Raw genomic sequence first — 15040 nt, forward strand, 5'->3', positions numbered from 1 at the left:
ATCAGCATAAAAATAAAATGAGTTTATAGATACATAATCATATACGCACAATTATGTATACATAATTATAGATGTATATATTGCTTGGGATAGCAACCTATCACACAGGAAGCACTCGGTATTATTACTGTAATTATTATTACTATGATTGCCATTAAAAATAGTGTTAGAAAGAAAATGTAGGGGCTGGGAAGGTGGCTCAATGGTATAGTGTTTGCCTTGCATGCATGAACTCTGGGTTTGATTCCTCAGCACCACATAAGCAGAAAAAGCCAGAAGAGGCGCTGTGGCTCAAGTGGTAGAGTGCTAGCCTTGAGCTGAAGAGCTGAGGGACAGCACCCAGGCCCAGAGTTCAGGCCCCATGACCACCACCACCACTACCAACAACAACAACAAAAGAGGATGTAGTCAACTTTCCTAGTTTGGCATGTCCAGTCTCTTACCCTGACAGAAACAACCACAAGAACCTTTCTTTGGAATTCAAACTGTTTTTTACCTGCAAACCTTGGGGCAGGTGGAAGGGCAAGACAGCTCACTCTTCTCTTACCTGTCATCTTCCAGAAAACTTTTCATCTTGTCAGAGCAACATACAGGAATATCCATGAAGCCCTCTCTATCACTTTTGCACTTTTGGACTGTGTCCTGTGCTGCCCACTGCATAGCTCGCAGTTACCCAGTTAGCAGTTTCTGTGGTTATTTGCATTTCCATGCCTTGCCTGCCATGAATACAGACTGGGATCTGTCACAATAACATAGTTGTTATTAAATATTTGTTGAATGAATGAGTAAATGCATATTGCCAGGGAAAGAACAGGTCATCTAGTAGGCTATCATAATATTTTTTGTCTAAGTGACTTGTACAGGCCATTTATTCTTCACAATGGCCCAGAGGTGGGGTCCGCTGGGAAGGCTTTTCCTCCTGGTTGCTCTCATCCCACCCTTCCCTTGACTCCCTGGATTTCCAGGATTCTGCGGTGTAGATGCATTTCAGCCTCCTAGGCCAGAGGATGCTGTACAACCATCCCCAGCTCCTGCCTGGATTTCCCTGAGTGTGACAGACTCAGCAAAAAAAATTGTTCTTAGGATGGGCTTTGATAGAGATGCTGAGGTGCGGGAGGTGGAGTTGGTGAGGGACTATGTCGAAGGGGCCGCCCCGCCAGGCCCGAACGAAAGGCGTGTCCTATAGTGGCGAGGGCGTGGCCTATAGTGGGCGTGGCCACCGAGCGAGTAGGGTACGAGCCGGACCATATTGAGGGGGCGTGTCCGGGGCGGGATCACCCGAGGCGCGGTCTGTAGTGGGCGTGGCTGGGTGGGGCAGGGGACCGGGCGAGAGCAGCGCGGGTTCTGGGCTTCAAGGAGGACCCGGGAGCACTGGTGATGGGCCCCGGGACGCGGCTGGCGGCGCTGCTGGCGGTACTGGCGCTGAGGACCGGGGACGCGGCCGGGAGCGTGGCGCGGGAGGACACGTTCTCGGCGCTGACCAGCGTGGCGCGCGCCCTGGCTCCGGAGCGCCGGCTGCTGGGGCTGCTGCGGCGCTACCTGCGCGGGGAGGAGGCGCGGCTGCGGGACCTGACCAGGTGAGCGCGGGCACTGCGGGGTGGCAGCTCGCCCAGGGGCGCCGCGGGGAGGCGCGAGGGTGCGGGGCGAAGGGCACTCACTGTTCTAGGCAAATAGAACCTAGCTCGACGCTCCAGGCGATGGAGTCTTCGCATCATGATGGTTAATTAGAGATGTTTCTCATCGGATGTGTTTTCCGCTCTTTCTTTTCCGCACGTGTAAAAGCTCTCTAAAAACTACATAAACAGTCCCTAAGCTATGTGGGTGAAAGTGTCACACCAAGGTCGCACCGTGAAGATTCTGAGGGTTGCACGCACAGGCAAATGCACAGCTAGTATTGTCTTGCTACGAATCAACAAAGTAGTACTGCCCACTGTAAAATCTATTGTAAGGCTTAAGACACTGGGACAGTCATCAGGAAATGATTCGTGGTCGATGAACGGTTGTATGTGATTCCACATGTAAGGCTTTGTGCTGTGCTTTCTCTCCTTGGGACCTTAAGAAGCCCAAAGCAGTGTCAGAAGCAGTGGTTGTGACTATGTTGTTCTTTGAACATATTGAAATTGTACTTTATGTCATATATCTAGCGGAGACTTCAAGGGAGTATAAGACATAGCAATTCTAACTCTGGGTGACATGGGAGGAAGGTGTGTGGACACTGTCAGAGTTCATGAAGACAATCTGTGTGGAAGTGTGTGTGTGACATCTCGCCCTTGTCACAGTGGGTGATCTTGTACCAATTTTATCTTAATTCTCTCTAGCCACCTCCCCAAAAGTTTGTATTATAGTCTTAACAAGTGAGAAATCATTTAAAACATGAGAAAGCTAAAGTCCAGTAGTTTATCCAAAATTACAAATGTAGGAGCTAACAAATCCAGGACTAGGGCATGTTGTCTTGATTACTCATCCCACATTCTTTCTATTAAGCTGTGAAGTCTCTTCTGTTTGCTTTATCTGATGTGCCAGGACACAGACAAAACTGTGTTTTGTTAGTGGCCATAGTGCATGTTGTTTGAGAGCATGGATTCAGGATTTCTTCAGGCCTCTATTTGAATACTTGGCTGTACCCTTGGGCACTTTTCTTTACCTCTTTAAACTTAACTTCCCTAATTTATAAAAAGCTAATAAAAGTAGTTCTTATTCTCATGGGGTTTTTGGGCAGACTGAGTACCAAATAAAAGTATTTATCATTATGCTTGGCATGTAGTAATTGTTCAACATATGTTAACTATCATTATTACTGTTTAAGGGAGATTGGTACTAGTCTTCACTATTGGCTCAAAACATTAACAAGGATTCCAAGAGCCCAGCTGTAAAGAATGTGACATGCCCAGGTGTGGTGGCTCACACCTATAAAATCCTAGCTACTCAGGAGACTGAGATCTGAGAATTGAAGCTCAAAGTCAGCCCAGGCAAACAAAACAGGGCTCTTATCTCCAAATAACCAGCAAAAATCAAGAACTGAAAGCATGGCTTCAGTGGTAGAGCACTAACCCTGGCCAAAAAAGCTAAATAAGAACTCAAGGCTTGAAATTCAAGCCTCAGAACCATCAAAAAGAAGGAGAAAAAGGAAGAGGAGGAGGAGGAAAAAGAGGAGAAGGAAAAGGAGGAAGAACAAGAAGAAGAGGAGATAATAAATTTTAGATTCTTTTCTCAGGTGATTTATAAACACTGAATTTTGTAAAAATATAGCCTGATGCTTTGGAGACTATGATTCTGTTCCCAAGTCATGCTCTAAAACTCAGTGGAATGTCTGCTTTTTAAACAGGAGGTTTGGTGGTTTCTGTTCACTTTTCCATATTCTTAATCTTATGTAATTTGAGATGTTATTTCTCAGTCCCTCACTTTATATTCTTTGAATTTCTAAATAAGGAAGTAATTTTTTTTTTTGGTGGTTGAGGTTACCTCTTACTTCAAGGTAATGAATAAAATTTATGGTAGTTTCTATCATTACAACCTAGTATACATAGTTCATATACCAGTTGTGCATAGATAGTTAACCTCTAGCTTTCTTTGTTGTTGTAATTTAAATATTATAAAGAGTAGAATTTGCAGCAATTATTTCTGGGTTAAGAAGTAAGCATTCAGACTATCTCGGAAGGACTGAGATGAAGCCAAAACATTTTGAAATGACACGGCCCATGAATTGTGGTTGGATAGCCTACCCAGACTATGTTGAATGCAGGGGTTGGGTTGCAAATTTTATGTGCAGATTCTTGAAAGAAAGAACCTAATTTTCCACTCTCAGCCCATTCTTTAAAGCACAGAGCCATTTAGGAACCCTGAAGTTTGACTTTGGCATCCTGTAACTCAGTCTCTGGAAACTAGCTTGTTGCTGAGAGACTGGGCATGTGTCCAACTTCAGATTCCAAACCAGCCTCAGATATCAGTTGATAGATTCCTCCACCCTTTTTCTCTGTGGGACAGGAAAAAATGCCATATTTGTTCAAATATGGATTGGATTGGATTGTAGAGATCAAACCCTTGGGTTAACCAAATGAACCTCAAAATGCACAGTTGGGGTATAATGACAAGACTTTTAATTTGGTAGATTGAAGCAAGTATTCACCTCTTTAACCCTTCATACCTCAGTTTCTTTTGGGTACATATGAAACATTATTCTAATAAGTGACTAAGGAATCCATTCATTTGTTAGTGGAAAAGTTGAAAAAATGTATGTGCTGAAAGAAATCTACAGACATCTTCTAGAGTAGATCAGTTCTTTCTGTTAATACAGCAGAAAAGTATGGATTGGTTGAGGTTGAGTCAGAGTAAGTGTGGGGCGTCTTTCCAGTTCCCCCATCTAGCCATCTTATAAAATCACTGCACACTCAGCCTCAACTGTTCCTGGACACTTATCCGCTAAGCTGGACACAGCCCAAGTCTCAGCTGTATATGGAATAGCCTTCACTAAGTAGTTCCATATGGTGCCATAGCAGGCAATAATGGGCAGTAAAAGGATCCCACACCCCGAAGGCTCACTGAATGCAGGCAGAGCAGCTCACAAATAGCCCTAGCTTTAAGATTCGAGGCAGCCTGGGACTTGACCGGCTTCAGATGCCCTTCCTCAGTTATTCAGGCTCAGATTCTGGTTTCTGAGTTTAAGCTGAACGGAGCATTCAGCTTCCTGAAAGCTGTGAGCCAGGTCATCTTCTATTCTGGGCCTCCTTTCTTCATTGAGAGTCCCACTCTTTTGGAAACCCTGTTTTGATTCTGCATCAAGAGGTTGCAGGGTCCTTACCAGGCCCTCTGTTCTCTTTCATCCCATTTCACTTGCAGATGCTTTCCTCCTCACCCACCCAAAGACTCTCACACTCTTGTCCACATTCATATAGTCACCTTATACGTATACTTTCCCCTCCAGTGTGGTTATTATATTGTTTTCAAATTCATTTTTAGATAAGGGAGGAAAAAAATCTCATAAAGAGTAGACGTTACATCCTTAACCTGTCCTGTTCAATATGGCCAACACACTTCAATATTATGGATTCCATCAGTGTGTTAACATGATACACCAGGAAAAGAAATAACATCTTTTGGCTGTGGACACTCTTGTAGGATAGCTCTCAAAAGAGAAATTTACTAGAAGGATGATCACTTTAGATTCTCACCATTTCTACCCCTTTCAGCAAACGTCCCCAGGCTGGAAAGTTGGCAGTGAGCTGGCCAACCCCATTCTATACCCCCTGCCCCAGCCACCATCATTTCTGTTCTGTCTACTTCCTGAATGTCTCCCTGAATTCATCCCATTGAATCCCATGGTCACCATTACAGTTCAAACATTCCTATCTCTTACTTAGTTGTTGGATGTGTGTGTGTGTGGTGGGAGGGAGAGTCCTGGGGCTTGAACATAGGGCCTGGGTGCTGTCCCTTAGCTTTTTTGCTCAAGGCGAATGCTCTACCACTTGAGCCTCAGGCTCAACTTCTGATCTTTTTGTTAGCTCAGTGGAGATAAGAGTTTCACAAACTTCTGCTTGGGCTGGCTTTGAACTACAATCCTCAGATCTCAGCCTTCTGAGTAGCTAGGATTACAGGTGTGAACCACTAGTACCTGACCAGTCCTTTCTGAATTTCTGAATTTCCCTTTCTATCCTTTCACAGATTTATGTATATAATAAGTACTAGTACTCTACCCTTATATAAACCTGCTCTGGCTAAATTGATCACTTCTCACTCTCATCTAAGTATTGTTCTTAAGTCTGGGGTTGCATCTGTTATGTAATTACTGTGTCTTTCTCACCCACTGGACTAAGTGCTGAGACCGAAGTTGTTGTCTTCCTCAAAATTTTGATCCTAGCTCCTAGAAGGGTATATTCCATTTTTTCTTATAGAACCTATGCAGAGTAAGGACAAATGCAGTTACTTTTCTGTCTATGAATTCTTTGTGCATTGGACCTCATCTTGCCTTTGTACCAGCAATGGAGTCTGATATCTAGGAAGTAGCCAGAATAGACTAATGAATTGGATTCACAAACATATGTCAAATCTCTGTGTCTTTGCATGCATGGATCTCTGTAGGCTCAAAAATGTTCTTCCTCACCTTTTCTATCTGCATGGAAAGCATCATGGAAAAGCCAGCCCAGAGCAGGCTTCTATGTCAGGCTGATTTGGGCTCAATCCTGGCCTTGCTATCTCCTAATATTGTGGCCTTGCTTCCATTTTTCTCTGTAAAATAGGAAAAATAAAATCTATACAGGACTGGGAATATGGCTTAGTGGTAGAGTGCTTGCCTAACATGCATGAACCCCTGGGTTTGATTTCTCAGTATCACATAAACAGAAAAAGCCAGAAGTGGTGCTGTGGCTCAAGTGGTAGAGTGCTAGCCTTGAGCAAAAGAAGCTCAGGGACAGTGCTCAGGCCCTGAGTTCAAACCCCAGTACTGGCAAATAAAATAAAATCTATACAAAGGGTGTTAGGGAGATTGAATGAGACAGTATATTTAAAGCACTCATTTGGATGCCTGTACATAGTAAGGGGTCATTAAACAGTAGCAAGCAATCTTTAGCTAATCTTTCAAGAATCAGGTCAACTATCCTCTCTTCTAGAAAGTCTTCTTTTACCTCTTCCAACCCCTCTTTGGATTCAGTGCCTTGCCTACAAACCATGCATTCAATTCTTTTATATCATAAGTCACAATCACAGTAACTTATTCAACTTATTTGAGTTTCTACCAGATACTAAGGATTGGATATAGAGTGATAACAGAAGAACAAGATTTCCTTGTTTAGTGATCCCTTTGAGCTGGATCCTGTCTTTCCTCTGTATCATTTACATCTAGCATGGTGCCTGACCCACAGTAACTTACTGGTATGAAGAAACTCATTCATAAGTGAATAAGTAGACCTACTTTGTTGTTGTTGTTGTTTTTCTGGAAGTACTGGTACTCAATGGTTTGTGCCTGTCCTGCTAGGCTGGCCCTTCAGTATTTGAACTATGCCTTCCGATCAACATTTTGCTGGTTATTTTTGCCATAGGTTCTCTTTTTCTGCCTGACAGGTATCTGAGCCCCAGTCCATCTAGGCTTTTCAGGGATCACGAGTGCACACTATCATGTCCAATTCCCTATGTGGAAATGGAGGATCACAGACTGTTTTGCTTGAGCTGACCTGAATCTGCAGTTCTTCCAGTCTCATCCTCCAGGCAATGTGGGATAACAGATACATACTATTGTACCCACGCATGGTTTGAAAGGGGGCTTGTGAACTTTTCTACCTGGGCTGTCAGAGAAATTCAATCCTCTGGGCTGGGAAGGTGGCTCAGTGGTAGAGCACTTGCCTTGCATGCTCGAGGCCCTGGGTTCGATTCCTCAGCACCACATAAGAAAAAAGCCGGAAGTGGTGCTGTGGCTCAAGTGGTAGAGTGCTAGCCTTGAGCTGAAGAGCTGAGGGACAGCGCCCAGGCCAGAGCTCAGGCCCCACGACCGGAACCAAAAAAAACAAAAACAAAAAACAAAAAAACCCGAGAAATTCAATCCTCTCATGATCAGCCTACCAAGTAACTAGAATTACAAGTGTGAGCCACCATGCCCATTTAATTCTTTATTTTATCTGAAGTTTTCATATGCTTTGTTTGATTGGCTTTTTTTCCCTCTTAAATTCTTACTTGAGTCTCAAGAGGCCCAGAACTTTGATTTTTAACTGCTTACATTTATTTATTTATTTATTTATTTATTTATTTAGTCAGCTGTGGGACTTGAACACTGGGCCTGAGCGCTGTCCCTCAGCTCTTCTGCTCAAGGCAAGCGCTCTACCACTTGAGCCACAGCACCACTTCCAGGTTTCTGGTGGTTAATTGGAGATAAGAGTCTCACAGACTATCCTGCCCAGGCTGGCTTTGAAACCTGATCCTCAGAAATCAACCTCCTGAGTAGCTAGGATTGATTACAGGTGTGAGTTACTGGTGCCCAGCTTACTTTTTTTTTTTTATTATGAAATTATGTCTCTCTGTGCCACCATGGCCAACTCCTAGGCTCAAATGAATCTTCTCCCTCAATCTTCCTAGTAGCTGGGACTTCAGGCATATGCCACTACAGCCAGCTATAATGTTAGCTGCTCTGGATGTGTATACACACCATGCCAGTCTTCCCTAGTGGTGGTTGTATTAGGAGGTGAGATCGTTCTACTCTCTTTCAGATTCTATGACAAGGTCCTTTCATTGCATGAGGATTCAACAACCCCTGTGGACAACCCTCTGCTTGCATTTACTCTCATCAAACGTCTTCAATCTGACTGGAGGAATGTGGTACACAGTCTGGAGGCCAGTGAGAATATCCGAGGTAATGAGAAGGGCTGGAGGGACCGAGAGAAGCTCCTATGTCCTGACTCAGTGGTAAGGAGAGAAACTCTGATGAGACATGATGAAGGGTAAGATGGGAGCTATTACTTTAGCTCCTTAACTCTTGGAGTCCAACAAAGTATGTCCCCTACCTAATAGATCTTTATGATTGTAGACTAGATTATATCATTTGACCTCAACTACAGGGCTGAGAGTATAGCTCACGTAGTAGAGCACTTGCCTAGCATGAGTGAGGGCCTGGGTTCAATCCCCAGTCCTGGAAGGAAAAATGAAAACTATGTTGACCCTGTGAAGAAGTACATGATGAACTCATCTATTATATATGTTGTGTGATGGTGTACTAAGCATCCAATAGGTACTTGGCATCAAGACCATTAAGATACACAGAGCATTTTCTCATGAACTATAGGAACACACCCCACACATAGTAAATGCTTGCTACCTGATTTGGGGAGCATGGGTTATGTTTTTACTACTATTCCAGCTCTGAAGGATGGTTATGAGAAGGTAGAGCAAGACCTTCCAGTCTTCGAGGACGTCGAGGGAGCAGCACGGGCTCTGATGCGGCTACAGGATGTCTACATGCTCAATGTGAAGGGCTTGGCCCGAGGTGTCTTCCAGAGAGTTTCTGGCTCTGCTGTCACTGACCTATATAGTCCCAGGCGGCTCTTCTCCCTCACGGCAGATGACTGCTTCCAAGTAGGCAAGGTAACGATATTCAGACAGGACCAAGGGCTCAGCTCTAGTTTCTTGTCAGTGAAATAACTATGCCCTGATTGTTGTTTTTTTAAATAGGTTTCACATACTTAAAGTAAGCTTGGAATTTTGATATTATTCCCATTGTTTGGTGGTATTGGGATTTGAACTCAGGGCTTCATGCTTGTTGGGTTATTACTCTACCACTTAAGCCATTTCCCCAGCCTCATTTTCTGATGGTTATTTTCAGTATAGGGGCTCACTTCCTGCCTTTGTATGCATTTATGTTGTGTGTGACCCACTTACTTTAAGCATCCATTGTTGTTAGGCTCATAGATATGTGCTACCACACACCCGGGGAGATGAAATCTCATACACTTTTCTGCCCAGGCTGGTCTGGAACTGCAGTTCTCCTGATCTCACCCTCCTAAGTAGCTAGGACTATAGATGTGAGTCACTTGCACCCAACTTATTATTCCTATTTTTAGATGAAGGAACCCAAGGCAAAGCAGGTAGATGCCTAAGATTATACAATTTTAAATATAACAACCCAATTTTGAATCTGATCTTGTAACTCAAGATTCCATGCTCGGGCTGGAAGGTGGTTCAGTGGTAGAGTGCTTGCCTTGCATGCCTGAGGCCCTGGGTTCGATTCCTCAGCACCACATGAGCAAAAAGAAAAAAAGCCAGAAGTGGCGCCGTGGCTTAGAGCGTGAGCTGAAGAGCTGAGGGACAGCGCCCAGGCCCAGGGTTCAGGGCCCATGACCAGATCCAAAAAAAAAAAAAAAAAGGATCCCATGCTCTTCCTTGGGAAAGTGAAGTGATTATATTCTTAGAATACTCTTGGCAGCATTATAATTATTACAATTATCTATTGTGGCAGAATAAGAGCCGTAAACTAGGCGATGTGATTCTTTGGTTGTCCCAACTATAACTTCCTAGTAAATGAACCATTGGGAGAACAGGGAAAGTGAGGAAGGGATGTGGATGGTGATGTGAAGGTCGGATCATGGAAACTCAGCCTCCTGTATTTCTGGAATCCCTTGCCCCATTTCCTAATTATGTAGAAATACTAAAGTAAATTACTAAAGTAAAGGTAAATTAAAAAAAACTGCAGCCATTCACTTTAATATTACTTGAACAAACAGATCTCAGGAACCTACTACATGATGTAGTTAACTGATCTCTGATCATCTTGAGATCAGTTTAAAATATCCCCGCCTTTGGCCTTAAGATGCCCTGTGGGTAAACATTTTTATCATTTTTAATGTGCATATTGCAAGAAAGTGATTTTTCCCTCTGGTTCCTACAGTATTCATGAGCAGATGTGAAAGTGGGCTTCAGGGCTTCTAGTTTTAGGAATCAACCATCCAAATTAATATAGCATGGGGTTCCTGGAGTCACTGTACATACTGTTGTTGTTTTTTTTCTTCCTGAGGTCTTGAGTAGAAACAGAGTCTAATTGTCACGTTCATGGCTAATTTAAATTTAAGCCAGTTAAATGGTTTGTTGTATGGTACCAATACACACTTCATTAGTGAGGCTGCTCTGAAAGTAAAACCATATGTTGAAAGGTAGTAAGGCAGCTTCCTGAAAGTCATGCTGGAAGTCTTTATTTCTGTATTGCTGCACTTATTTGGAAAGATTAAAAACATTCCAAATACTGTATATAAAAAATACACAGTGTACAAACAATGATAATTAAGGAAGGTGAAATGGTGTTGTTCAGATTGTCTATATTTGTTCCTCCTCCCCACCCAACACCCTATCCTACCACGTAGCCACTGTCCTGAACCATAAAACGTGATTTTTTTAAGTTCACTTCTTTCACTCTGCACATAAAATTTATCCATGTTGTTGGATTTAGTAGTAGTTTGTTCCTTTTTATTGATGAGTAGAATTCCATCACATGAATATACCACCAACTTTTTTATTTTTTAATTTATTTTATTTTATTTTTGTCGGTTGTGGGGCTTGAACTCTGGGCTTGCACTCTTCAGCTCAAGGCAAGGGTACTACTGCTTAAGCCACAGCGCCACTTCCGGTTTTCTAGTGGTTTATTGGAGATAAGAGTCTCACGGACTTTCCTGCCCGGGCTGGCTTTGAACCGTGATCCTTAGATCTCAGCCTCCTGAGTAGCTAGGATTATAGGCCTAAGCCACCAGCGCCCGGCTACCAACTTTTGATCTAGTCTCTTCTTGATATATGCTCAGATTGTCTCCAGTTTGGCCTTCTATGAAAAAGGATGTTATTACCATTTGAATGTATATCTGGTGGACATTGGTCTTCATTTCTCTTTGATGAATGACTACCTGGGAGTGAGGTTGCAGGTCAAAGAATAAACCTCAGTAGTTATCAATTTGTGGTCAAATTTGTTTCCTCTGTGCTTCATTTCATTCATGGGTTCTTTCCAAGATTGTCTTAATTCTGTTACTGTCCAGTTGTGTCTGTTGATGTATTGATGCAATTGTGAATATTCTAAGGAGACAGTTGATTTTCCTAGGTTCAATCTCATCATGGGTGAATGAGGAGAAAGAAGGTTAAGAGCACAGGAAAAGATCAGGCATTTGGGATTGTCATTCATTTTACAGCTAAGAAACATGAGGACTAGATGGATAAAACAAAAGGTTAATGGTAGACCTAGGATAGGAGCTGCTTTCTAATGTAGGCTGCAGAGTTGCAGAATCTCTATGTCCTGTCATCTGGAAGTTATACCTGAATTAGATCATTTTGTAACAGTTGTTCCAACTCAGTGACTTTATAATTCCATGTTGTTTCCAATATTGACTTCCAGGAAATTGTACTGTGGGTCTGGTGTTCTCGTTAACTGTTAGCTAGGAGGAGACAGGAGCTCTGGTTGTGCCTGTGGCTATGTTGCCCGGCATTCCAGCATTTAATAATTTAATAAGAACAGACCCACTGAGCTCCCACAGCATGCCCACGTCTCCCTCCATTACCGTGTCTAACCTGGTTTCACTGACTGCTTTACTCACGTGCCCTTACTTGATTCAAGTTTCCCAGTGGCAGGCACCACCAGTTACTACTCAGTAACTACTTGAATCCACCCCTCACATTGCTACCAGCAATACATCCCTAAAAAAATACGACATTCAAAACCAGATTAGTTTAGCCCATGCTCCCTTTGTATGCTCACATTGTTTTTCTTCACTTTTAAGTCTTACATATTCTGTTTTTGCCATTCTGTCATTTTAAAATGTTTCTTTTCTCAATCCCTCTACAATGAATTCCTTCTTATTCAAGGAAAGCCCATCTTAGCTGCCACTTCTACTAAACCTGCTGATTCCCAAGTCTTTTTTGGTCTCTATGCTTTTATAGCAAATTATGCCTTTTGTTGCAAGCAATCTTGACTGCTTCCTCCATATTACATCTGATCCATCCTTTCTTCTCTGCCAGATTATAAATTCCACAGACAGATGCTTAATAAACTGAATTACAGTGAATGTGAGATGGAAACTTGCCTTCTATGTCTCAGAAGCCCTTGCGTTCTCTGAATAACCGTATCCTTTCCTCTGCCCATGGTCTCAGGCTTGTGTTCCCTGCAGGTGGCCTATGACATGGGGGATTACTACCATGCTATTCCATGGCTGGAGGAGGCTGTCAGTCTCTTCCGAGGATCTTACGGAGAGTGGAAAACAGAGGATGAAGCTAGTCTAGAAGATGCCTTGGATCACTTGGCCTTTGCCTATTTCCAGGTAGGGGAATAAGTGAGGCTGAGGGCTTTTATCACTATAAAAGTAATGCTCTGTTAGGCACCAGTGGTTCACACCTGTAATCCTAGTTACTCAGGAGGTTGAGATCTGAGGATTGAGGTTCAAAGCCAGCCCAGGTAGGCTGTGAGACTCTTATCTCCAATTAACTGCCAAAAAGTCAAAAGTGGAGCTGTGGCTCAGGTTGTAGAACACTAGCCTTGAACACAACAGCTCAGAAAAAGCACCCAGACTTAGTTCAAGCCCCAGGAGTAGTCCCCCACCCCCCCAAATGTCACATTTCTTAATTTCTTTCATCTTCTTAACAGGACCAAATTCAGGGAAGTTGTTTTATTATTTTATTATTTCCATATCTTGCATGTAAGTCTCCAAAAATATCTCGATCAGGTGTAGTGGCTGCTGCCTGTAATCCTAACTCTTTATAAGGTAGGGATTTGGAAGGATCATAGTTGAAAACAGCCCAGGCAAAAAGTTTGCAAGACTATATCTCATAATTAAAGCTGGGTGTGGTCCATACCTGTCACCCCAGCTATGCAGGAAGTATAAATAGCTTCAGTCCAGCCAGATATAAACAAGAGATCCTTTCTCAGAAATAACCAAAACAAAAAGCATTGGAGAGCAACACAAGTGATAGAATACCTGCATAGTAAGCACAAGTTCAAGCCCTAGGTTGGATCTCCACTAATGCCCCATTCTCCCTTTCCCAAATTCTTAACTGGTCTTTAAAAAAATAGGCTCTTCCTTTGCCTGCTTCCCACTAGCTTTCTAGACTGTAGAAAGTACTGAACCTGGAGACCAAATGGTTACTTACTAAAGAGTTTCATAGTTCCATTTCAATTTAATAACAAAATATAATCAAATAATGATACCCTGCGATTATGAGGTTTTACATACTTTGAGATTTGAGGACACTTTAAGAAAAATTACCTGTTTTATGTTCGTTTGTTTTGTGGTGCTAGATATTAGACTCAGGGCTTCGTGCATGCATGTCAGTAATCTCCCACTGAGCACTTGCCTAGCATGCAAGTTGAGCCTTATTTATTTTTCTGCATTCTCTGGTAAAGATATTATTAAGACATTTGTTGTTGAAGAGACCTGTTTTACAGCAAGGCCATAGATCTTCTATATTTCTAGTCTTCTGTTCTTTTGAATGAACTTCATTATGTACTTGTGGTGAGAACATTTTACAGTTTTTATAAAAATCTGTTTAATGATTTGATTACAGGAGATATTTTCAGTACAGTCAACACTTTCTTTGCTTTACTTTTTCTTCTTTTTTCTTTTGTAAAATAAGGCAGGAAATGTTTCCAGTGCCCTCAGCCTCTCCCGGGAGTTTCTTCTCTACAGTAAGTGATGATAAGATAAGCCCCTCTTGGGTCTGACTTCGCCTGGTGTTTATTTACTGCAAATGAAATATAGCTATTTTTATTATTCTAATTTCATGATCCAAAGTATATTCCAAACTTGGGGTGAAATTGAACATATGTGCACAGTGCATGGGGAAAGTTGGCAAGTTATATGGGAAATGCTGAGATGTTAAATTAACCTTGAGGGGATGAGATGGATAGGAATGTGGAAATGTAACAATGAAATCTCCATCTGCATAACTAATGTAAAATAATAATAACAACAATAATAATAATAATTTTTAAATGTCAACATGCTGGGTACTGGTGGTTCACACTATAGGGCACTAGCTTTGAGTGACAGTACCCAGGCCCTGAGTTCAAGCCCCAAGCCTGACAAAAAAAAAAGTCAACATGCCCCTTCCCACCTTATTCTTTAATAGAACAAACTGTTCAAATTAAAAGCCAGTTTTTTCAGACATTTAAAAATCTGGGTTTTGACCCAGATGCTAGGCCTCATGCCTGTAATCCTGGCTACTCAGGAAGCTGAGATCTGAGGACCTCAGTTCAAAGCCAGCCGGGACAGGAAAGTCTGTTAGACTCTTATCTCAAAAAGCCAGAAGTGGAACTGAGGTTCAAGTGGCAGAGCATTAGCATTGCGTATAAAAGTCCAGGGATAGTACCTAAGCTCTGAATTCAAGCCCCAGGACCTGCACATAGACACAAAACAACACCCTGGGTTTTGAAAGTAGCCCCAGGAGTGAATGAAATCCATGGGCACTATGACTACAAGAAGAAATATGACTCACTCTGGCTGTTTACTGAGACCTAGCCGTTTTTTCCTTTAAAACCATGGCTCATTTTGTTAAGCAAGAATCCTACTCAAAGTGCAGCTGCTTCAGTCTTCTACAGGTAGTG

General features: G+C 42.5%; 1 protein-coding gene across 1 annotated transcript in view; it reads left to right on the forward strand.

Moving 5' to 3' along the window:
* Positions 1-1377: 1377 nt before the first annotated feature.
* The window catches only part of P4ha3 (prolyl 4-hydroxylase subunit alpha 3), a 33499-nt gene continuing 19836 nt past the window's right edge, over positions 1378-15040 (forward strand). Inside the window, exons 1-5 of the mRNA XM_070034670.1 lie at positions 1378-1577; positions 8190-8332; positions 8837-9060; positions 12612-12761; positions 14071-14122. Of these exons, the coding sequence (XP_069890771.1) occupies positions 1378-1577; positions 8190-8332; positions 8837-9060; positions 12612-12761; positions 14071-14122 (769 nt within the window). The remainder of the gene's footprint in view (positions 1578-8189; positions 8333-8836; positions 9061-12611; positions 12762-14070; positions 14123-15040) is intronic.

This window comes from Dipodomys merriami, unplaced genomic scaffold (genome assembly GCF_024711535.1).
Source record: "Dipodomys merriami isolate MVZ:Mamm:240054 unplaced genomic scaffold, mDipMer1.0.p SCAF_25, whole genome shotgun sequence".
Taxonomy (NCBI): domain Eukaryota; kingdom Metazoa; phylum Chordata; class Mammalia; order Rodentia; family Heteromyidae; genus Dipodomys; species Dipodomys merriami.